Below are 23,080 nucleotides of genomic sequence, written 5' to 3' on the forward strand. Positions count from 1 at the left end.
ATTGTTTCTCTATTTTTTTAATACTGTAGCTTATTCTTTAATGACATTTTTCGTTATCATAGAGAAAAAGAGTGTAGTGGACTCTTACACTATATATAAAAATAGACGTTTGTTCAGAAAAATCTCATTTTCTGTAACAAGTGTAGAATAGTTTAAAAAAGACAGAAATATTTGTAGGTATGTTTTCCATAATTTATAATTATCTGGCATATGAAAAAAAATACTGTAAGTTTCATAGTGTTGCACACTAGGCTATCTCTTGTCTTGTACTTAGATTGTAAGATCTGTGGGGCAGGGACTGTCTTTGTGTTTTGTTTGTACGGTGCCTAGCACAATAGGGTCCTGATCCTTATCTAGGGTTCTGAGGTGCTACCATAATTCAAATGATATGCTGTACTTATCTGGTTGGAAAATGGTGAAAATGTCATGAAAAAATGTAGACTTTTTAATGAAAAAACTTCATTGAAAAGTTGAAAAATGTTGACCAATTTTAATCAAGAATCCTTTGAGCAGAAAATCCTCAGGGATATAGTCATGCCCTACATTAGGGTATTCAGCCCTTACCGGTTTTTCCAAGGTAGGTACAGTCAACTAACTTATGATTTTACAGTTATGCAGTGATCTTGCCTGGAAAAATGCTGGTACTTTCAAATACTTCATGCTTATTTTCTGTCTTCTTATTTTCACACTCCATAATAGTCTAAAATTAAGTTTTCCTGTTTGAGTTTGGAATTAGATCTGACTGGTCTGCATATCAACAGCCACACAATGTCGCATGGTTATCTTCCACTGATTTGAGAATACAATTTTTCAGCCAAAAGAAGCACCTTGCATTGTAATGTATACTGAAACTATGAGTTATGCACACTTTTTTGTTCATAAATAAAAAACAAATCTGCTTTAGGAAGGCTTTTAAATACATGACTACAGAAGACTAAGTAATGTTGAACGCTGTACCTGGTAATTTACAAAGCGCATATCTCTAGAATACAGAGCAGCTGTCCAGAGACAGCTTTGTCCTGGGTTGATAGATTTGGCTAATTGTTCCAAAGTCTTTTGATGGTGAGGATAAAACTTATGAGCCAGGGTAAGGTGCAGCTGCTTTGTGCAGGGTTTCACGCGGCAATCTAGGAATAAAATAATAAACCTATAAGGTCACAAAATGAGGTGAAGTGTACCTAGGCTGTTTATTTAGCACCATGAAGCAGAATTTTATTCCATAGGCTTCTGCACAGTATATGAAACAATGTAGTAATCAAAGGCAATCTTTCAGACTATTACACTATTTCCAAGTGAACATTCTTAATCTGGTGATGTGCACAGTTCACCCTTGCTCTAAAAAAATATTTCATTCTTTCTGGTTCACCAATGAATACTCCCTTATTTTCTTCGACAAAATATTACTTCTCAGAAATGAAAATACCATCAACCAAATCCTGCTAAGCCATCAGCTGGTGCACAGTCCACTTGGGTTCTGCAGTTGCATATAACTCCATGGACCCTGAGAGAGGTACTCTCTCTCTCTGTCTGATGCAGCTGCATAGTGCCTATCCTCCATGATCTCATGACCCCACCCCAAACTCCTTTGCACACTTGACTCCTCTCCTTTCCCTGCAACTGTCCTGACTGCCAAACATAGAAATCAGAGTGCTGGAAGATGACATATGGGCAAAGGGGCTGGACCTAGGGATGCTGGGGGTGCTGCTGCACCCCTTGGCTTGAAGTGGTTTCCATCATATCCAGGGTTTACAGTATAGTTCAATGGCTCTTAGCACCCCAATTATACAAATTGTTCCAGCCCCCCTGCACATGGGGAGGCTGTGCCTCCCAATTAGGGTAGCGAGCTGACTGTGAGGAGGAGGTGGCATTACAGCTTGGAGGGAATGAATGGGACACATGGTCAAGAAGAGGTTGCTTAGATAATGGCTTTGAAACAGCCCCCTCCCCTTAGCCCACCTTTCTCTCTCCCACGAGGAGATAGCCTTGGGGTTAAGGGTTCCAGCTATCTCTTTCCCTTCCTCATACAGGAGAAGTACTGGGTGACTGGAGCCCTAGGCCTGCAGTAACCTCTGTTATCCCTGGAGCAGGAGAAAGGAGGTCAGGATCTATGGAGATTGCTTGGTGGGAAATCCATGGCTCCTACCTGCAGAACACTTGTACGCTGATGTGATGAGTGCTAAGGAAAACTCAAAGAAAGACAAATATACAGATCAATCCCCCCCTTGACCTCTTTTGTATCAAGCCTTATTGCACCCATTACTGTCTATATATTATAAGGCTATTTATAATACTCATCACTGTAACATCCAAGAACATACCAGAGCTGTACTGCAAAGTCCTTATTGGACTTCATAGAGTCTTCAGTTCTTCTCCCTTCCCCAGCATAAGAAACATTGCTTTGAATATATCCCTACCTTTCCCTCCTCTTCTTATTGCAGTGTAAGATGGACCCAGCATTTGGCCTTTTGTCTTTTGAATTACACTTACAGATGCTTAACATTAGTCTTTGGCATTCTTAGCAATATTTATTGATTTGACCTGTGACATCAATGTAGTAAACTTCTATTTCAGTATTTCATGTCTCACTTATGCAGTTTTCAAGGATCACTGCGAAGCACAGGTCCCTGAAGGGAAATCTGTAACTCAGTAACAAACCATGAGAGCTGACTAGTCTGTGGGGGCATTGCAGGAATTCCAGACATTTACAGATCTGTTTGGATGCCTATCTTTCTTCCTGCCTCCCTTTCGTCACAGCATGACCTTAGTAACCTGAATGTCACCAAAAGCCAAAGGGGCCCATCACCTTCCCACACTGCCATAACTAAAGAATAGAGCTAGAGGATCTGACATGATAAGGCTTTGGCTGATGTATTCCTTCTGGACTCATTTGTTTTCTCTTGCATTTCCTCATCCATGATCATAAAACTCACCATTATCCTAAATTATGTGCCAGGCTTCAAGTTTAAGGGTGGTGAAGTTTTATACTCTCTGTCCCTTTCCATTTTGGAGGCTCAGAACATTAATACTTCACATTATGCTTCCAATTTATGCATTAATTTATTTTTATAAAAAACCCATGACACCTACTAAGGTAACCCCTTGACCTGAAACTGCTGTTTAGCAATGCAACACTGAACAGACATCAAGCCTGCCTCAGAAACCATGGAGATGACCACAGTTAAGTGCCTAAATAGAGAGAGATACACAGTATATATATTTTACAGATAAATCTACCCAGTAATTGCCTACAGAATGTTACAAAGTGAAGGTTTTGCTGAGATTTCTCAAAGATAATAAGAACACCATGAAGTGTTTCTATTAACTGCCATTTTATGTGTCTGGCTTTTGGGAAAAAGAGATATCTTAGGCTGATACATTATGTCTGCTGGGTAAAATAAGAGAGAAAGCAAGGCCCCCAACTCTTCTCATCCCCTGCCCCTCACTTTCCCCAAGCATGATTTTTTCAAAACTTTGGGGCAGGATGGTTGCATGAAGCGAATACCAGAATCTGATCTGAGCCCCATCAGAAATTCAGGAGATACTTAAATTACTACAATTTCCAATTGACATTGATGGTACCTGCCAAGATTGAAGCCTCAGTAGCAAAAGCCACAGCAAACTCTTTGATGACATTTGCATGGGCATCATTAATGAAGAAACCAAGGTAGCTGACAGACGAATGTAGTGATACAGAAATGACAGGTGGGAAAAAATTTATAAACCTGTCACCAACTTTCTTTAGGGCTTCATGCAAGAATTCCACTTTCCGGTCTTCACACTAAAAGAAAACATATGGGGAGCATGCATTACAAACCATCAGCGGCACCCACTGCCTCCTAAACAATTCCTACTGGTCCGTATCCAAACCATAAAACCACTACCATCGTTCGGTATTAGTTGGCACTCCGGCTGGCAGTCACAGCAGAAAGAACAAGTACTGAAGATTCACAGAGTTTACATTACTTTCTTATCCCCTGAAATATTCCACCTAGGACGGGGTTGAGATACATTGTACGGAAGCTTGACAGTGCTGCTGCCCATACATGCTTTCTGTGGTTAATTCAGACTTTGACATCTGACACCTTGCAAGAACACTCTACATGCATTACAAATTAATAAATGTTTATTTCCTATAAATGTCGTTAATGGCCAACTAGTTCCACGGTGTTTGACATTTTGCTATGACACTTGTTCTCTTTATTTTGTAGTCTCAGCAGCATTATACAGTATGAAAGTATAATGAATATAATTTCTTTGTCCAACTGCTCCATCGCGGCACTTTCCATATTGCTTCAATAGATCGTTGTCTAAGCTAATGGCGAAGTGCTGCAAGGATGCTAATGTGCAACTTTGCCAGCAACGAAAGGTCTCTAAAACTTTTACAGATCAATATAGTTTTAGTGATACCCATGCCATTCTTCCACTGAAGTGTACACATTGATCCTTTGGGGGGATGCTGTTTAAGACTCTTTCTGTAGAGAGGTTTCAGAGGAGCAGCCGTGTTAGTCTGTATCCGCAAAAAGAAAAGGAGAACTTGTGGCACCTTAGAAACTAACACATTTATTTGAGCATAAGCTTTCGTGAGCTACGGCTCACTTCATCAGATGCATGCAGTGGAAAATACAGGGGGGAGATTTTATATACACAGAGAACATGAAACAATGGGTGTTACCATACACACTGTAATGAGAGTAACCATTAAATTAGGCTTGAATAAAGACTGGGAGTGGATGTGTCATTACACAAAATAAAACTATTTCCCCATGTTTATTTCCCCCCTCCCCCCCACTACTGTTCCTCACACGTTCTTGTTAACTGCTGGAAATGGCCCACCTTGATTATCACTACAAAAGGTTTTTTTTCTCTCCTGCTGGTAATAGCTCACCTTGCCTGATCACTCTCGTTACAGTGTGTATGGTAACACCCATTGTTTCATATTCTCTGTGTATATAAAATCTCCCCCCTGTATTTTCCACTGAATGCATCCGATGAAGTGAGGTGTAGCTCACAAAAGCTTATGCTCAAATAAATTGGTTAGTCTCTAAGGTGCCACAAGTACTCCTTTTCATTCTGTAGAGAATATCTCGATATTCATAGGGCGTATTATTTAGATTATATTATCTTTAGATTCAGAAAACACTCTGATCACAGGTCAAATTTTCAAAAGTGCCTAAGTTATTTAGGAGGCTAAGTTCCATTTTCAAAACTGACTTAGGTACTTAGGATCTTAAGTCTCATTGATTTTCAGTTGGGCTTTGTCTACACTGGAACTTTGTCTGCAAAACTTGTGTCATTCAGGGGTGTTAAAAAGACAACATGTTAGGTTAAAAGGCATGAACGACAAAAGTTTTACTGACAAGAAGTGCCAAAGTGAACAGCACTTAGTCGGCAGGAGTGCTCTTCTGCCGACTAAGCTGCTGCTGCTTGTCGGGAGCGGAATTTTTTTGTGGGCAGGAGAGCTCTCTCCTGCCGACAAACAGCAGCTACACTGTGCACCTGTTAGCGGCTTGGCTGTGTCACTGAAAGCTATGTAGTGTAGACATAGCCTTAGACTTAGGCTACTAACTGCCAAAGGACAAGATAAATCATAGATAATGTAGACATTGTGGACAACTAGTTTAGACACACTGAATTATATTGAAGCAGAAAACAGTTGCCTGGTGTATGTAATTGCTGTGACTATCTAATATGCAGCAGTTAGTGCATAAAAACTCAGTGCAAAATTACCCTCCTGGGTAGTTTAGGCTTTACAAAGATATTTTGGTGCCAAAAGCATCTAGGTGAATTTCCTGCTTAGGAGCTTTTGAAAATCCCCCTAGGTACCTATCAGCATCTTTAGGCCCCTAAGTCTGTAAATCTGTCTCTAAAGTACTTTTGAAAATAGGATTTAGGCTCCTAAGTCACTTACACACTTTTTAAGATTTTACTCCATGGCAATACTAAGGTATAGAATGTGAGCTGCGATGGGCAGGAGAGCAAATGGAGCCCCAGCCAAAGCAGGAAGAAAAAGCAAAGAGAACCAGCTTTTTTTCTATACCTATTTTTAGTATGTGAAACTTTCTCAACAGTGAGCTGAGAGCAACTACTGTTCTTCCAGTCAGCATCCAAAAACACTGACAAACGAATGCACAGAGGATGTTAAGTAGATAATATGGCTGAGGGTTTGCTTTTCTGTGCACACTGCGTATGCAACTGTTTGCCTAATTTGTATGCTCAGAAGGCAAAAAGAGATACTATTGACCACTTGCACGTGCAAATACATGATTTGCAAATACAGCCATGTTAGCTGCATGTACAAATTAGGTGTGCAGTTGCACTGACATATTCATACATAGAGTTTAAACGATCAGACCTCAAAAAAGCCTAAATCCAGCCACTCTGCTCTCATGAGATTTGAAAATCTCCCTCTAATCCCTACTTCCAGTTCATAACATTTGTTGGCCTGATTATTCCTCAATATCCACCATCTGAATATTTTTATTGATATTTGTAAATGTAGAGGGGAATAAATGCAATTACCTTAGCCTGTGTCCCAGCATACTTTGTGATGGGATACTGTTGCTGGGTTTTCAAAACATGACATTTATTTGAACACACTGACCTTTGCATATTGAATTCCTCATCCATATAATTTTTACACACTACCATTTGTGCTCCTACTTGCAGATAGAAAACAATCACACCTGAGTTTCTCCAATTATGCAAGGAATTATTAGTGCAAAATAATTGTAAGAGCAAGTGAAAATACATGCTCAGGAGAGCCCAGATTTCAATCTTAATTTTACATTAGCATGTTTTTTGTGCTCAATGGAATTGTTAAAGGCTTTCTTACCGTAAAGAAATCACAAAGAGTTATGTGTGGGAAAATCTCATGGGCTTTGTTTCTTGCACATTGGTTCTTGCTCTCTTTCCAAAATTCCTGCAGTTTGTCAAGCAAGGGTCCAGTTGGGCACAAATAGAGCGCGTACTCCTGAGGGATTGGATCATCCAAAGAAGGATCATTACAATGAGAGTGCAACCTGAAATTGAGAGTGCATCGCACAGGGTAAGTTAAGGCACGATTGTGTACACATTCCTCCGTTGCTCTGGTGAAGACATCCACAATAAAAGCAGAGAAAGAAAAGCGACCAGTCGTTACATGAGCAGAAATTCATAATGAAATAAGAACAGATTAAAACTAGAGTTAGTCAAAAAATTCCCCCTTATGATATTTATTGATGGGATGAGGTCTTTTGGTTTTTAAATGAAAATTTTCATTTTTTTTTACATTTGAAAATGAAAACATAATTTTTAGTATTTGAAAACAGAAAACTTGTGGTATTGTTTATTTGATTTTCTCCCCCATTTTCTATTTTGCCATTGGAAAAGGGAGGAAAAGGGGTGGGGGGAGCAAACCACCAAAAAATGAAAAAAAAAAAATTGGGAGGTCGTTTTGAAAAAATAGGTTTAAAAAAAATCCTTCAAAAAACAATTGGCGTTTTTATCCACCTCTAGTTAAAACAACAACAACAAAACAAAACACCCCCACCAGAAAAAAACCCAAAAGAAAATGCATCAACTGAAATTAATAAATCGTAATCCAATCTGTAATAACAGTCATTTTGCTTTGGGAACTGCAGCACGATCCGCTTCTGATTTTTTTCAATTCACAGCATGAAGTAATTTCTGATGGAGCTTGTTTTGTAGCCTATGTTGAACTGGACATGTGCTGGGATGAACATGCAATCCACCACTTGATCACCACTCTGGTGTCAGAAGTATATGCCACATATCAGCATGGTTTGCAACACATGGACCCAGATCCAAAAAATCCAGAACCACCTTCTTTGTAGTATAAACTCTAAGTAAAAGTCATAACTTGTGTCCTCTCAGCCTTGCTGGAAACACAACAAAGAGGAATATACAATAATGCATATTTCAACTGTGCAATGTTCTCATTCTAAGCCTTTGTATCTGGATGATTAACTGTATTTGCCTCACATTGCCCCACTTGGAGCAACATCAGTTGCTTTGTAGGAGGCATTGCTGGTGCTGCGTGCTCTTTTATCTCTCTTCTGTGTCTCACAAATATCAGCACAGAGCGTGGGTTTGAGATTTGACTCAGGTCTGGTCTACATTTAAAAATTAGATTGACCTAGCTACGTCACTCAAGATTGTGAAAAATGTTGTGGCCTGAATGGTGTAGCTGGGTCAAACTAATCCCTTGTGTGGTTGACAGAAGGATTTGTCTGCCCATGTCACTGCTGCCTCTCAGAAAGGTGGAATAACTACATCAACCGAGAAACCCCTTTCCATTAACGTAGGAAGCATCTACACTACGACTCTCTAGTGGCACAGCCGCAGCCTTCCAGCTGTGCTGCTGTAGGGGTATAGTGTAGACATGCCCTTAGATTTGGGATTTAAATTGCAAAATAAATCAGCATCAGCAACATCTCCATACTCCATCACCTGTGTCTCAAGCTGGAGAAAAAAATTCGGATGACCCAAGAATAGCAATTGACATTACTCATGGTCATGCCTATCCTGGATTCTTATTTTTAAAACCGTAAACTCTTAGCCATTCAGCTTGATTTTATAGCCTTTTCCCACCTGGGGTTGTGTTCCCTCCAGTCAATGCCTTTTAACCTAACATGTTCCAAATTCATTTACAATTGTAATCTCTCTGATCTTGAACACCTCCTTTTCTACTTTTGCCTCATGGGCTGAGTATCTAAGCTTTCCTCTCCGATCTATAGTCACCATCCAGTTCCGTGAGAGCGAGAGTTTTTTGTGCACGAATGGAGGTGTGAGAAATTGGACACATTTATTACATAATGATTCCTCACAATCCTCCCTTCCTTGACTATGTCAAAATTAGGTGATCATGACAGCATCCATCCCCCACACCCACAGGTTCTCTCATGTTCCATAAAATAGAACCATCATCTAGGAAGCAGTAACTCTGCTCTTACTTTGTGCAAATAATTTTATGCCTACAAGAAACAAGATCGAATAAAACTATTCCCATAAAGCAAAATAAAGATGAGTTCAGATTTAATTTCATTTTTATCATGAAGTCTGCTAAAGCCAAATCCCGTGGGGAAACAGCCCATAAGCAGCTACATTTCATTCAGTTTCATGTGAAAGTACTCCTGGGGAAACTGTAAATTGTTTCATTCTTACCACTTTGAAGCCTCTTCTGCTGTCTTGTGTCCCGTAGCAGCCAAAGCTTTTTGCCTAAGGAAAATAAAGTGGATTCACCATGAGAAAAGAATAGATGCAGTAAGACAGCAAATTCTCCTTTGAGTTCTGGAGACTTTTCCTTAATACACTGTATAAGCATGATTTGTACTGTATATGGGCCCACATTATTATCAGAGATGAGTCAAACAAAATCTCAGCTCCAAACACTGTATTTGGGCAGAACCAAAACCTTAGATCCAAACACTCTTATACTTGGGATCTGGAAATCTGGATCCAAATTTTCCCAAAGGAGTCAGTGTTTGGTTTCTGCCCATTAGAGAGACAGATTTGAGCCACAAGTTCAGGGATTTTGGTTCAGGTTTGGTGTTTTGGTTCAGGTCTATCTCTAATATGTAATTACTGTTCTATGGAACCAAATTATACCCAAATTCAGTTTCTTTTTCTATCAGGGCAGTATGTTCCTGCACATACACGTCTTTGAGACCGAGTCGAGTTTCTTGGGGTGGGGGAGGTGGGGAGAAGTCCAGCAGAGGAACTGGAGATTTCAGCCTGGCCACAATTCTAAAACTCACTATGACTCGTGTGTTTCTTTTGCTACACCCAAGAGACAATATTTGCTACACTTGAAACAAGATTTTCTGCCTGTTGGGGTCTTGAAGCCAAATTTGTAACATTTAATTCCCTTCTGTTCAAGTTCTTATACTGCATCCAGCCCTGTAGTATCTGTGCACCTTCCAGCAGCACATTAAACAGTGCGGCTGATCTCATGTGCTTTTTTCTGTCTTCTTCGCCCCAGGGAGAAAATTGTATGTGGATTTGTAAATAAAGAATTAAACGTGTTACTTATGTATGACATGCTGTGTCCTTTTATTACTGAAGGCTCAACATGGCCAAAATACAACTCTTAATCTTTCCCCCAAGCCCTCCCGCTACTTTCTTTCTTGAGCACTGTGGACACCACCACAATCCTTCCTGTCACTCAGGCCAGTAAACTGGGTGTCAGCTTTGAATGACTCAGACCTCTCTTTAGGACCTTATGTCCTAACTATGTGCAAATCTTGCTGATTCTTTCTGCACAACATCTCTAAGGTATGACCTTTCTCATCCGTCCTCACCGCCAACACTCTCATCCAGGCTCTCATCATCTCGTGTCTTGATTACTGCAACATCCTTCTCTCTGGCCTTGACAAATGCAATCTTACCCACTCATATCCATTCAGAATGCTGCTGTGAAGATCACTGGTTGCTTTAATCATGTCACCCCTCTTTTTGCCTCCCTCCACTGGCTCCCCTTTCTCCATAGCATCACGCATAAGCAACTTGTTTTCACTTCCAAGGCCCTTCAGCAGCGATCCCTACCCTACCTATCATCTCCCATACACTATCAAGAGGTCAGCTCCTGCCTTCTCTTTGCCAATGCCATCCTCCGTCAATTTTCAAATGAGCTTTTGTTCTTTCTCCCATGCAACCCCCAACTCTTGGGAATGCTCCCGGTCAACATCTACAAAGCCAAATCATTGTTTTCCTTCATTTTCCTCCTTAAAACTATCCTTTGCCATTAGGCTTATAGAAAACTTGACAGATGGCTAGGCAGCTGGGGTGCTGAGACCTCTGCCTACCATACCAATCAGCATTGTCTCATTGTTTCCTTGTGCCGGTCTGTATCTATCTGTTGTCTCAGCTCATATTAGGACTTTAAGCTTATTGAAGCAGCAACTAGGGTTCTTCTGTGTTTGTATAGCACCTTGCCCGGTGGCATCCTGGCCTGTGACTAGGGCTCCTGTGCACTTCCACAAAGCAAATAGTAGACAATAAGGCAATTTAATGCAAAAATGGATCCTAGGTCTACAAAGATCATTCAAACAGAAAGGAGAAGAGTTCTTAAATATATATATTTTAAAGTACTGTTTTAGAAAAAGAATAAACTACCAGATCCCTGTCTGGAAATGCTAATAACAATGAGTACTCTAAGCCTGGGGTTAACGTGCTGCTGAGATTCTGCCTGATTCCCATTTACACGAATGCTCCTTTAAACTGCTCCATGTAAAGGGGCCTTAGTGTAAAAGAGATTATGGCACTGCAGCTCTGAATCATGTAAGATCAGGATATCTTAAATATATATATTTTAAAGTACTGTTTTAGAAGAAGAATAAACTATCAGATCCCTGTCTGGAAATGCTAACAACAATGAGTACTGGTTTGGGCCAGGCCAGGAATGCTGAATGGCTGAAATCAGGAACTGAAAACACATGCAAAAGGTTTAAAAATAATAACCAAAGTTTCTAAGCTCAGAAAGTTGTTCGATTCAAATTTTAGGCAAAAATCCAGGCTACTTTTTAAATTTTATCCAAACTTGCTCAACACTTTGACTATTTATCTAACTGTTTCCTTTACACTAGAAAACACAAATACAGTCCATAGGTAGCACCACTGTGCTTTAAAGATTTGAAGAATTTAGACTACAGAGCCAAAAATTTTCAAAACTGGACACTCGTTTTGGGTATCTCAGTTTTGGGATGCCCGATGGGAAAGACCATGAGCCAGATTTTCAGAAGACCTGTGTCCCCAAAATTTCAATTGACATATAATGGGAGTAATGGGAACTCAGTACGTCTGAAGTCAGGCCCAAGGTGTCTAAAGCTGGCACCTGAAAATAGAGGGCTCTTTAGAAAATTAATTCTATACTTTTGATACTGACATAGTTGCTTCACTGGTTGGTTTTATTTTCAGTAAGAAGCCAACATATATATATATATATAAAAACAGATTATGAAGATGTACTATAGTCAGTTTTAAATTCACATTGATGGATCCTTATTTCACTCTCTGTCTCTCACACATGCACACACACACACACACACACATTAAGGAATTTGCAGGAAAGGGAGTAAATTTTTGAAGAATGAGATTTTCACACAGGAAAATTAAACTGCCCAACTGTCACTGAGTTGAGGACCTAGATTCCCCCATATCCCTTTGAAAATCTCACATAAAATGTGCTTATCCCATCTGAAGATGTTTGGGGGAAAAGTGACCTTAATACTGCATTTTTCTTTAATGCAGAGTCAAATTCTGCCCACAGTTACACTGCTCCCTCACAGGGGTTGCCAGTATAACTGAGGACAGCATTTGTATTTTTCATGGAGCTACTATTTTCCCCTCTTCCCTTTGGCATGTAATTTTTTAACATGATCCTAAACTGAGAAAAATTCTTTATGGAATAAAAAGAGTAAAAATGACAGTTATATTGAATAGTTTTATATATTTAAAAACAGGAAGACAATGTCTTGTGAAAAATAAACCCAGTCTCTAATGTCGTACATATGGTAAGATGCCTTTGCTTTGTCGTAGAACCCAGCATAGGCTAAAAGGTGTCTTTAAACTTAACTGCGTTACAGCAAAAGTGATGAATGAAAAATGTGACTCGTTTTTGGTAATCCTGTGGGAGATAACTGAGTGCATCAAGTGTTTAATACATTTTACAATCTCTCAACCCAAAAGTGGATAGTTTTTAGATTTAGATATAATAAATGGATGCACTGTAGGTTCTTTTTAGGATAAGATTAATACGCCACAAAATGCTATAAATTAAGCCCAAAGCAGAAGATCTTATCCACATACAGAAACATCCCTGTCAAGCTGTTGCCTGTTTTCTCTATTAAAAATGCAAGCTGTCTGTGTTCAAATTTTTATGAGAAAATTCTTTTAATATATTGAGGTAACTTAAAAATACTACTCACGCTGTATGTGCAGGGAATCCCATAGATAAGAGGGATTCCAGTAAAGCACAAGTGCTTCTGTTTCTGACTTTGTTCAAGACCTTCGAATATAGTTGTGTTTCAGCCACTGCCATCTCTTCCACTCCTCCTGTGAATGTATGTTCAGTACAGGCAGAAATTAGTAGAGAGAGAGAGAGACAGAGAGAGAGGGAGGGAGAGGCAGCTAAGATAAAAAAACCTCAAAACCCTTGTGATCTTTTTGACAAAAGCTGATATCCTGTTTTCATAGCATGTTAGTCTTTGCACTTTTACTTTAGGGTGGTTGAAAGGCAAGAAATATATGCAGTCTTTGTATGCCTGCCGCAGACTGTAGCACAAGACTAACCTAGTATATGTCCACAGTATAGCACAATGCATAGTAAGTGCAAATTTGCTTACAGCAGGGAACTGAATCTCTCACTTTCAGATCACCATTTTAAATGCACCCCAAGGCAGTAATGAGTCAGTGAGCATGAGCTGTTACCATGCATTGGTTGTCCAGCGGCACACGTGAAATAAGTTGGTGGTCTGAATCTGGTTCTTAGCGGACAGATTTCCGCCTCACAGAACCAGCACCACAGCTGGGCCTCTTGTTGGCACCCCCATCAGACAGGCTAAGAACTGAATGAGTATGGAGGCTGAAATAGAATTTCTCCTTTAAAGGTGGCCCCTCCAGGTCAGCTTCAAAGCACGTAGGTTAGGCAGCATGGGAGAAATTGTACTTCCACAGCCTGAGCTGCTCTTGGCAATCAAGCACGAAGACCAATGATGTACTGGGTAAACTAAAGCATTCCCTTGATGACTCAGCAGCAGGGAGAGACAGGATATCAGACTCTCCAGTTTACACACTATAGAGCGAGTTTAAAATGGCCAGAGATTGCCCAGAAAAAATCCCCACATGAGGGGAATCTCCACTGAATCTCCTCTGCCTCCTGTGCTGCCATGTCTCTCCTGGCACAAGGGTGGGGGGGCTGGGGGGGCAGGGTGTATATCAGGGGCTGGGAGAGGGAAAGGGTCATCAAGGAACAGGAGAGGGCATGGTAAAGCAATCCTTTGCTATGCCTGATTCTCCACTGCTGTAAGGTTCCTGAGGGCCCTCATGTCAGTGATGCAAGTTGAAGATGCCTCCACACCTCAAGCAGGAAACGTTAACTTACGCCAGGTCCTAGTGGCTGAGGATCAGGGAGTTGTGACTAGTTCCCTAACAGCCTCCCCTCAGGCATACTGGGGAATCAAACCCAGGTCTTCCGAGGCTGAGCTCAGGGCAGCCGAGGATCAAACCCATGATCTTGCTCAGTACTCTAGGAAAAAAGAGAAATATTAGTCATTTCCATGCGTAGACAAGCCAATTCTGCTTTCACTCCTGCCTCTAACTGAACCAAAACTGAACCTTTTTGAACAGTTTTTTTCTTTTTTCTCCTTTTTTTTAAATGCCTCTGCTTCCTAATTCCTGCAATGACCAGAAGCAGAACTGCCAAAATAAGCAAAAAGAAAAGGAGTACTTGTGGCACCTTAGAGACTAACCAATTTATTTGAGCATAAGCTTTCGTGAGCTACAGCTCACTTCATCGGATGCATTCAGTGGAAAATATAGTGAGGAGATTTATATACACACAGAACATGAAAAAATGGGTGTTTATCATGCACACTGTAAGGAGAGTGATCACTTAAGATGAGCTATTACCAGCAGGAGAGTGGAGGAGGGGATGGGGGGAGAAAAGCCTTTGTAGTGATAATCAAGGTGGGCCATTTCCAGCAGTTAACAAGAAAGTCTGAGGAATGGGGGGGGGGGGAAGGGGGAAATAAACAAGGGGAAATAGTTTTACTTTGTGTAATGACTCAACCACTCCCAGTCTCTATTCAAGCCTAAGTTAATTGTATCCAATTTGCAAATTAATTCCAATTCAGCAGTCTCTCCTTGGAGTTTGTTTCTGAAGTCTTTTTGTTGAAGAATAGCCACTTTTAGGTCAGAAATCGACCGCTATTCCTACCTACATGCCTCCAGCTTTCACCCAGACCACACCACACGATCCATTGTCTACAGCCAAGCTCCAGGATAGAACCGCATTTGCTCCAACCTCTCAGACAGAGACAAACGCCTATAAGATCTCTATCAAGCATTCTTACAACAACTATACCCACCTGCTGAAGTGAAGAAACAGATTGACAGAGCCAGAAGAGTACCCAGAAGTCACCTACTACAGGACAGGCCCAACAAAGAAAATAACAGAATGCCACTAGCCGTCACCTTCAGCCCCAACTAAAACCTCTCCAATGCATCATCAAGGATCTACAACCTATCCTGAAGGACGACCTTTGCTCTCACAAATCTTGGGAGACAGGCCAGTCCTTGCCTACAGACAGCCCCCCAACTTGAAGCAAATACTCACCAGCAACCACACAACAGAACCACTAACCCAGGAACCTATCCTTGCAACAAAGCCCGTTGCCAACTGTGTCCACATATCTATTCAGGAGACACCATCATAGGACCTAATCACATTAGCCACACTATCAGAGGCTCATTCACCTGCACATCTACCAATGTGATATATGCCATCATGTGCCAGCAGTGCCCCTCTGCCATGTACATTGGTCAAACTGGACAGTCTCTACGTAAAAGAATAAATGGACACAAATCAGATGTCAAGAATTATAACATTCATAAACCAGTTGGAGAACACTTCAATCTCTCTGGTCACTCGATTACAGACCTAAAAGTGGCAATACTTCAACAAAAAAACTTCAAAAACTGACTCCAACGAGAGACTGCTGAATTGGAATTAATTTTCAGACTGGATACAATTAACTTAGGCTTGAATAGAGACTGGGAGTGGATGGGTCATTACACAAAGTAAAACTATTCCCCCCCCCCCCCCCGTTTCTCAGACTTTCTTGTTAACTGCTGGAAATGGCCCACCTTGATTATCACTACAAAGGGTTTCCCCCCTCCCCCCACTCTCGTGCTGGTAATAGCTCATCTTAAGTGATCACTCTCCTTACAGTGTGCATGATAAACACCCATTTTTTCATTTCTGTGTGTATATAAATCTCCTCACTGTATTTTCCACTGAATGCCTCCAATGAAGTGAGCTGTAGTTCATGAAAGCTTATGCTCAAATAAATTGGTTAGTCGCTAAGGTGCCACAAGTACTCCTTTTCTTTTTGCAAATACAGACTAACATGGCTGCTACTCTGAAACCTGCCAAAATAAGGTAATAAAAGCTGTTCTTGTCACAAAGGTGTCCTGACTACGAGGAGGAAGTATCAGAAATATTGTACAACCTCCTTTTCTTGTAAGAGTTCAACTCCCATCTTGCAGAGCCAAGTCTGAATAAGATTCCTCTGAAACTTTTGAGATTCTCCCATCATTAGTAAATGCGACTAACCTAGTCTAAAATATTAGCACTCTCATTAGGGAAGCCACAGTCTCTCAGTAGCCCTGTCTTCACTTCTACATACCAGCATGGCTTTTCAGCTTGCTTCACAACCTCCCGTTCCCCTCCCGTCAAAAAAAGAAAAAGAAAAAAAAGATGATCAAAACAAGATCATGACTATACTGTTATTCTGACCAGGATTTTTCATTTCAGCTGCTCCATGAGCTTCTGAGTTTAGAGCATGTGGAATTTTCCCATTGGCTCAAGTGCACAATTTTCAAAATTATGGAGGTGGAATTCTTTTCATAGTTAAAATGCAGATCTATCCTGGGAACTATCTTTTGGTTTGCTCTTTGCCTCATGCCTGCTGGGTGCATTTAGCAAAGAGCACACCAAATTCACAAAGAGCAATGCAACCAGGTAAAGGGCCTACTGTGCCAAACTGACTAGCTTTGAGGGGCTCATTCACCAGAGCCCAGAATTCTGGCATATGCTTTTCTCCAGCCACTTTATTTAGGATAAATGGAACAAGCAAGCACACCTGTGACTTAATCTTTGGAGCGTTTCCTCTCAGACAGGTTCACGAAAAGGTTTACAAATACCACAATATTACCTTACCTGATTACACTGATTAAAAGAGTTGCTGAGTTTTTGCCTTCCTGGTATCCATAGCTATGTCATCCTAGGCTACCTGATATCTATGACCAGGCTGAATTACACAGACTACAGTAATAATGTCATTTGTTACAGTGGTTGAGCCGGCAATTCTGGGTGGTTTGATGAAAATATTTCCTGAGTGGTCTGGTTTAACAACAACTAGATTTCCCTCTGGCTTATTGCTATAATGAAAAAAAGAACATATTTTTGTTTTTAACGATGACGTCTCAAGAAGAGGTGAGTAACACCCTACACCAGAGTAAATAATGATTCTCCAACATTTTGTAACTGTATGTCATGTGTCTTAATGCTGTTTTATTTCCAGAGCAGCAACACATGTAGCAATGAAGGTATTCTTTATGTTCAGAAACCATTTGCAGTAGTATGCTCTTTCCTTATTTCTGCCCTAAAAACAGCAATTTATTCAATACCTCTTGAAATTTTTAGTTACCAGGAATGTCTATTATATCTGAGAGAATGAGAGAAAAGTTGTATTTTGATAGATAATGCTCTGCTAGATGGTGAAAAGATATTCTACGTTCCCTAAAAGTTGGTGGCAAAGCTGAACTATACTTTGTCCAAGGCAAACATTTCCTGGGCCTGATATTCTGGATTTACAGCACACTAGCTCCTCTGACTTTAAAGCATTTACTCCTGATTTACACCAGTGTGAGTGCAGAATCAGACCCACTATGTCATTGATTGTACAGAGCTTACAGAATCAGATACCGAAGTTTTCTGTATCCTATACCTTCCTGTTAATTTTAAAATGTAAGGTTTATTTACCCAGAATTACATTTTAATTTCAGTTTGTGATCTGCATACAACATTCAAAGGTTCTTCAGCATAAGCTAAATGGGAAGTCCGACAGATCAGAGCAGGCTTTGCACAGTTCATAACTTATACTTTCCTTTACAGTATTTACAGTAGCAATTAAAAAGCACCCTGTGGAAAATGCCTTGACATTTAAAGAAGAAGCTTGTCAGAATTTCTTGATGTGGTGAATGAATTACTCTAAATAACTGTGGTTATAGGCAGGCTCGAGCAACATTTTAGTTTCAGTAAATTGCTGGTTAATGCTTGCTAATTAGCTGTCCATCTGTGCAAGTTGCTGAGTGCCCCAGTTCTCACTGAAGTCAATGGGAATTGCATGAGCTCCTCAGTAACACACAGGAGGTGCTCAGCATCTTGCAGGATGAGGCTATTTTGAGGCAAAGAGAGAGCAGGCCTGGAAGCTGTCCCTGGATTTGCTTTGTATCAGCTGTTCATTCCAAAAGTGTGCTCAAAGCAGGGCCCCCCAACAAAAAAAAATCATCACCACTAGAAAGGCATTGGGGTGGTATGAGGAGAATGAATAGTCGGTTTTAAAAGTGACTTCTGTTCTTTGTTGGTCCAGGTACTGGAGAATAATCCCAATACTGGACATTCTGAAATCACCTCTGTTACTGAAGACAAATTGCCAGGAGCTGAAGTTCATTTTTTCTACAAAAGATTTTTCAGCATACAACAAGCAAAAGTAGATCCCAGTGCAAATGGACTTGGTAGGGACTCTACATCCCTTTGTAATGTGTACAGTCAGGGGGAGTCAATGGTTTTTTGTCATCATCCAAATGTATTGGTCAAGGTCCAGACTCCAGAGGAAAAAAATAATAACAATGATAATAATAAGTAAATGAAAACAGATTTGGCCTGTGGTCTGCCTATTGACTACCCCTGCTTTATGTAGTAATTTAGCCTTGCAAAACTATACTTACACAAACAGGGTACATTTTTTTTTATTAGTGAGAAAGTAGCACTTATTTTTTTCACTAGCTTCATCGGGTGAGAGTGGGTGAGGACATTTTTTGCCTGGGCGGATATGTTTCCATGACACTTTTGCAAGGCTGCATTATTCGTATAGTTTCATCCGGGTAGTAGATTATTTGTTTTTTACTTCAGATATGACACAATTTTGAATGTTTGATATGAAACCTTCCAAGTCTGGAAATCCATATCATTAGAAAAAGGCAATGCAGTAGAGTAGGTCACGGATAGCAGAGTATGCATTTTGGTTACATTCTCCGGGCCTGATCTTGTTCCCATTGAAACCAGTGACAAAACACACATTGACTTCAGTGGGAGCAGAATCAGACCTAAGGTCATAGGTAAAGCAATATTAATTCACACAGACTATTTAACTAAGACAGCTGCAAAATATTCATTATGACACCTGAAACCAGATAACATTTCCTGATTTCACATTTTGCTTGTCTAAGAGATTTGCTCAATTTCTACTGAACAGGTTTGAGTGAAACTGGATGAAACTCAGCAGTTTTGTCTGAGCTTCAAGTTTTTGCAAATCCAAAATTCAAAGGTAGGTTTAGGGGTAGGGTGGGCACAGCTGCATGAATCAAAACTGAAGACCTCCTGTATATGTAAATGGCACATTTCCATTATTTACACTTGCTTTGGCCTTTGTGTATGAAATAGGAATAATTCCCCCCCGCCCCCCCAAAGCCATCCATATGTTCAGTGGAAACTGTTGCCTCTCTTGTTGATCCACTGCTATGGATTCCTGCTCTTTAATCCATTTCACAGGAATAGGCTAGGTCTCTATTCCTGCCTCTACCATTGATTGACTGTGTGACTTTGACCAAGGCAATGAGGCTCAAATTTGCAAAAATCACTTCTAATTTTGGGTTCAGTTTTCTACACCTATATTTCTAACTCTATTGCTCCAATTAGCCTTGCTTCAAAAGCCAAAGATCTAGAGCTTTATTCTTGCCCTGTACTTTTGCTTTCTTCTGCCATCTCCTTTATATGTGGGCCTATCTATCATCTCTTCCAAAACACTGGCCAATTTTGTCCTTCTCTTGATTCTGTCCTGCCTCTGTTTCAATTTTTAGCATCTCTTATTCACTTCCAGTCTTTGCTCTGGATCTTTATTTTTCAGACTTTAGGAAATGCAGTGTGCTGCAGCTAGACTTACTTCCTCACTGTCACAAGTGGACCCATACCACCTCCTTCCTCTTCACTGGATTTCAGTTGTCCCGAATACAGCAGACAATGTAGCATCCAGCCAGAGATGATGGTAGCAGAGAGTGTCAGAAGTACTAAGCTGATACAGGAGAGATGCAGAAGTTTTCATAAAAGTGACATTCAGAGCCATTAATTCTTTGAAGAGAATTGTATTTCTCCATTTGAGAGTTTTATAATCTATTCTAAAATTCTCAGTAGATCCTACACTTTATTCAGGTTTGATTATATAAACAATTCTGAATTTTCTTTTCTCAGAGTCATCTAACTCTTTAGAGAGAGAGATGTATATTTTTTATCTTCCTGATCATGAAAACCAGAAGGTTTAGAAGTCAAGTTTTGAGTTCAGTGGGGCTTAGCCTAACCACTCACTAACGGCCTGATTCTAACCCGGGGTGGGCAAACTATGGCCTGGGGGCCACATCCTGCTCTCCTGACATTTTAATCCAGCCCTCAAGCTCCCACTGGGGAGCAGGGTCTGGGGCTTGCCCCACTCTGCACGGCTCCCGGAAGCAGCAGCAGCATGTCCTCCCCTCCAGCTCCCACGTGTAGGGGCAGCCCGGGGCTTCGCACTCTGCCCCTGTCCCAAGCACCTGCAGACAGGGCAGCATGCAGAGCCACCTGGCTGATCCTCCACATCGGAGCTGGAGGGGGGACACGCTACTGCTTCTGGGAGCTGCTTGAGGTAAGCGCCACCCAGAGCCTGCATCCCTGTCCCGCTCCCGTGCCCCAACCCCCTCCCCCAGCCCTGATCTCCCTCCCACCCTCCGAAACCTCAGTCCCAGCCCGAAGCACCCTCCTGCATCCCCAACCCTTCATCCCCAGCCCCACCCCAGAGCCCGCACCCCCATCTGGAGCCCTCACCCCCCCTGCACCACAACTCCCTGCACCAGCTTGGAGCCCCGTCCCACACCCTGAACTCCTCATTTCTGGCCCCACCCTAGAGCCCGCATTCCCAGCCAGAGCCCGCACTCCAACCCCCAATATCGTGAGCATTCATTGCCCGCCTTACAATTTCCATTCCCAGATGTGGCCCTCAGGCCAAAAAGTTTGCCCAGCCCTGTTCTAGCCCATCAAAGGCAAAGGGAGTCTTTCCTTTGCTTTCAATGGGCTATGGATCCAGTCCTAATGTGCAGACCACCCTTTGCAAGGTTCCAAGTGCTCTCAACTCCTTACAAAAGTTAGTCGGTGCTTCAAAGGATCAGGCCATACCATAAAATTGAACGGAGCTGTTACTACTTGAGTCTATTTTAAATTTAAAAAATGTTTTCACTGAAAATCCAAGTCTGACTATTTCATAGAAGCGGCTGTTTCTCACTTTTCTTTTTGGTTTCTAGGAGCTACCCAGCCATCTTCGAAGTGCCATGTTTTAGTCTCCCTAAGATTTCTTCCATTTATCCTTGTTTTATTACTTGTAGTAATCCTAGCAGTTGCCATTGGCCTGGGTGGTGAGTACAATTAGTTATTTATTAGGTTCTCAATTAACCATTCAAGCACTTAATTTTTCATGAGTCTCTTACTGAGAATGGAATTAAACTGCCACCAAAATAGTTTACTGAAGTAAAACATCCTTTTGGTGTGATGACTTGAAATTTTATTTACCTGATATGAACAAAATTGATCTGGCACACAAGAGAGACCATGGGCATAACCCTCACTCACACACTGGGAAACCTGAAACAGTAAGAAACTTTCAAGGCAAATACTGTAATTGAAGACATAACTGACTGAAAACACAGACGTCAGTGATTCAACAAAATGATCCCCATTCAAAAAATGCCAAACATTTAAGCAACCTGTGTGCTTGAGGAATAAAGACTAGATATGGCTTCAGACAATGCCATATTTGTCCTGTATGTTTCTCATATATACTAACAAAAGACTGACATCATTGTGTTTGAGTGCTCTAATGTCCTTTCCCCCAACCCAAAAAGATGGGAACAGGAAAAAGAATGAGCTTAGTTGCAACTGAAAGGTAACACCTGCACAAGTGCAGACACAGAATTTGTTAGTGGTAGAGCAAAACCTTCACACACAGAAAATTCATAGACTTACAAGGCTGAGATACACATTGGAGGAAACAACTCAGCACTGCAGTTCTGAGGAGGTTCTCCTTTCCTTCTTTGCTGATCCAGAGTCAGTCATATATACCAGACCCAGAAACTCTCCCTAGAATGAAACATAAACTGGGGATTAGAGAAGTTGGAAAGGAGCCATAATTGACAACAATGCTGTTTCACTATAGTTGCCATTACCAATGGATAAATTTAACAGCATTGTGTAGCAACCTCCAGATTGTAGTTCAGCATTCCTAGAATTCGAGGGTTGTCTTTTCACAAACAACACAAAATTGGGGCTATATAATCAAAGTAAGAAAAAAAATACTTCCAGCACACAAATTACTATCCTGTTGTGTTCATGTTAGTGTGTTCTCTTTAATTTCTGGCAGTCCAGTACAACTGCATTGGGAAGTTTCGATGCAGATCGTCCTTCAAGTGTATCCAGCAATCAGCGAGGTGTGATGGTGTCTTTAACTGTAAAGGAGGAGAAGATGAATACAGCTGTGGTAATTTTTATTCTATTATGGGTCACTTCTAACTCTTCTTGGCAGCAGAGCGTTTGGCATGTTATAGCAAAATGTGTGCTATAAAGACTTCAAGGGAGAGATGGAAAGAGAGAAATGAATAATTGAGTGATGCACAACAAGATGGCATGAGAACTCAGAGCAGTGACTGACCTTGCTGCCACACATGTGACACATGTATTCAAGATTCCAACATTTCCCTGTAACAACTTCTGGTGCCACACAACTATTTTAAATAGGGCCTTCCTGTGCTGTTTTATAGTAGCTGATTGTGATGTTTTCAACAGCTGAGGAGAAAATTAGAACCCTAATTTCAGTAGTAGGTAGTGAAGGAAAGATGGACTGATTTTCAAATAAGTGGATTTGTAATTTGGAATCATTTACATGCTGTTTGTTTTGTTAATGATTTGGAATCCTAAACCATGTACACAATTTTAGAAAAGTTTTGCCCTTCTCATTTTTCAGCCTGCCAGTAAGAGAATGAAACATTAATCTTAACATTTTGG

General features: G+C 40.9%; 2 protein-coding genes across 2 annotated transcripts in view; one reads left to right on the plus strand and one right to left on the minus strand.

Moving 5' to 3' along the window:
• The window catches only part of UBASH3A (ubiquitin associated and SH3 domain containing A), a 38,749-nt gene extending 24,593 nt beyond the window's left edge, over window positions 1-14,156 (minus strand). The window contains exons 1-6 of the mRNA XM_084617535.1: window positions 14,099-14,156; window positions 12,924-13,050; window positions 9,163-9,216; window positions 6,833-7,019; window positions 3,580-3,778; window positions 958-1,127 (exon numbers count right to left, since the gene is read on the minus strand). Of these exons, the coding sequence (XP_084473661.1) occupies window positions 958-1,127; window positions 3,580-3,778; window positions 6,833-7,019; window positions 9,163-9,216; window positions 12,924-13,036 (723 nt within the window). The 5' untranslated portion in view covers window positions 13,037-13,050; window positions 14,099-14,156. The remainder of the gene's footprint in view (window positions 1-957; window positions 1,128-3,579; window positions 3,779-6,832; window positions 7,020-9,162; window positions 9,217-12,923; window positions 13,051-14,098) is intronic.
• A 3,038-nt stretch (window positions 14,157-17,194) lies between these two features.
• Window positions 17,195-23,080, plus strand: part of TMPRSS3 (transmembrane serine protease 3) — a gene marked incomplete at both ends in the record, with an annotated part of 35,080 nt that continues 29,194 nt past the window's right edge. Inside the window, 4 exons of the mRNA XM_084624624.1 lie at window positions 17,195-17,212; window positions 18,372-18,516; window positions 21,328-21,438; window positions 22,440-22,556. Of these exons, the coding sequence (XP_084480750.1) occupies window positions 17,195-17,212; window positions 18,372-18,516; window positions 21,328-21,438; window positions 22,440-22,556 (391 nt within the window). The remainder of the gene's footprint in view (window positions 17,213-18,371; window positions 18,517-21,327; window positions 21,439-22,439; window positions 22,557-23,080) is intronic.

The sequence above is a fragment of the Lepidochelys olivacea genome, assembly GCF_965140295.1.
Source record: "Lepidochelys olivacea isolate rLepOli2 genome assembly, chromosome: 1".
NCBI classification, from domain to species: Eukaryota; Metazoa; Chordata; order Testudines; family Cheloniidae; genus Lepidochelys; species Lepidochelys olivacea.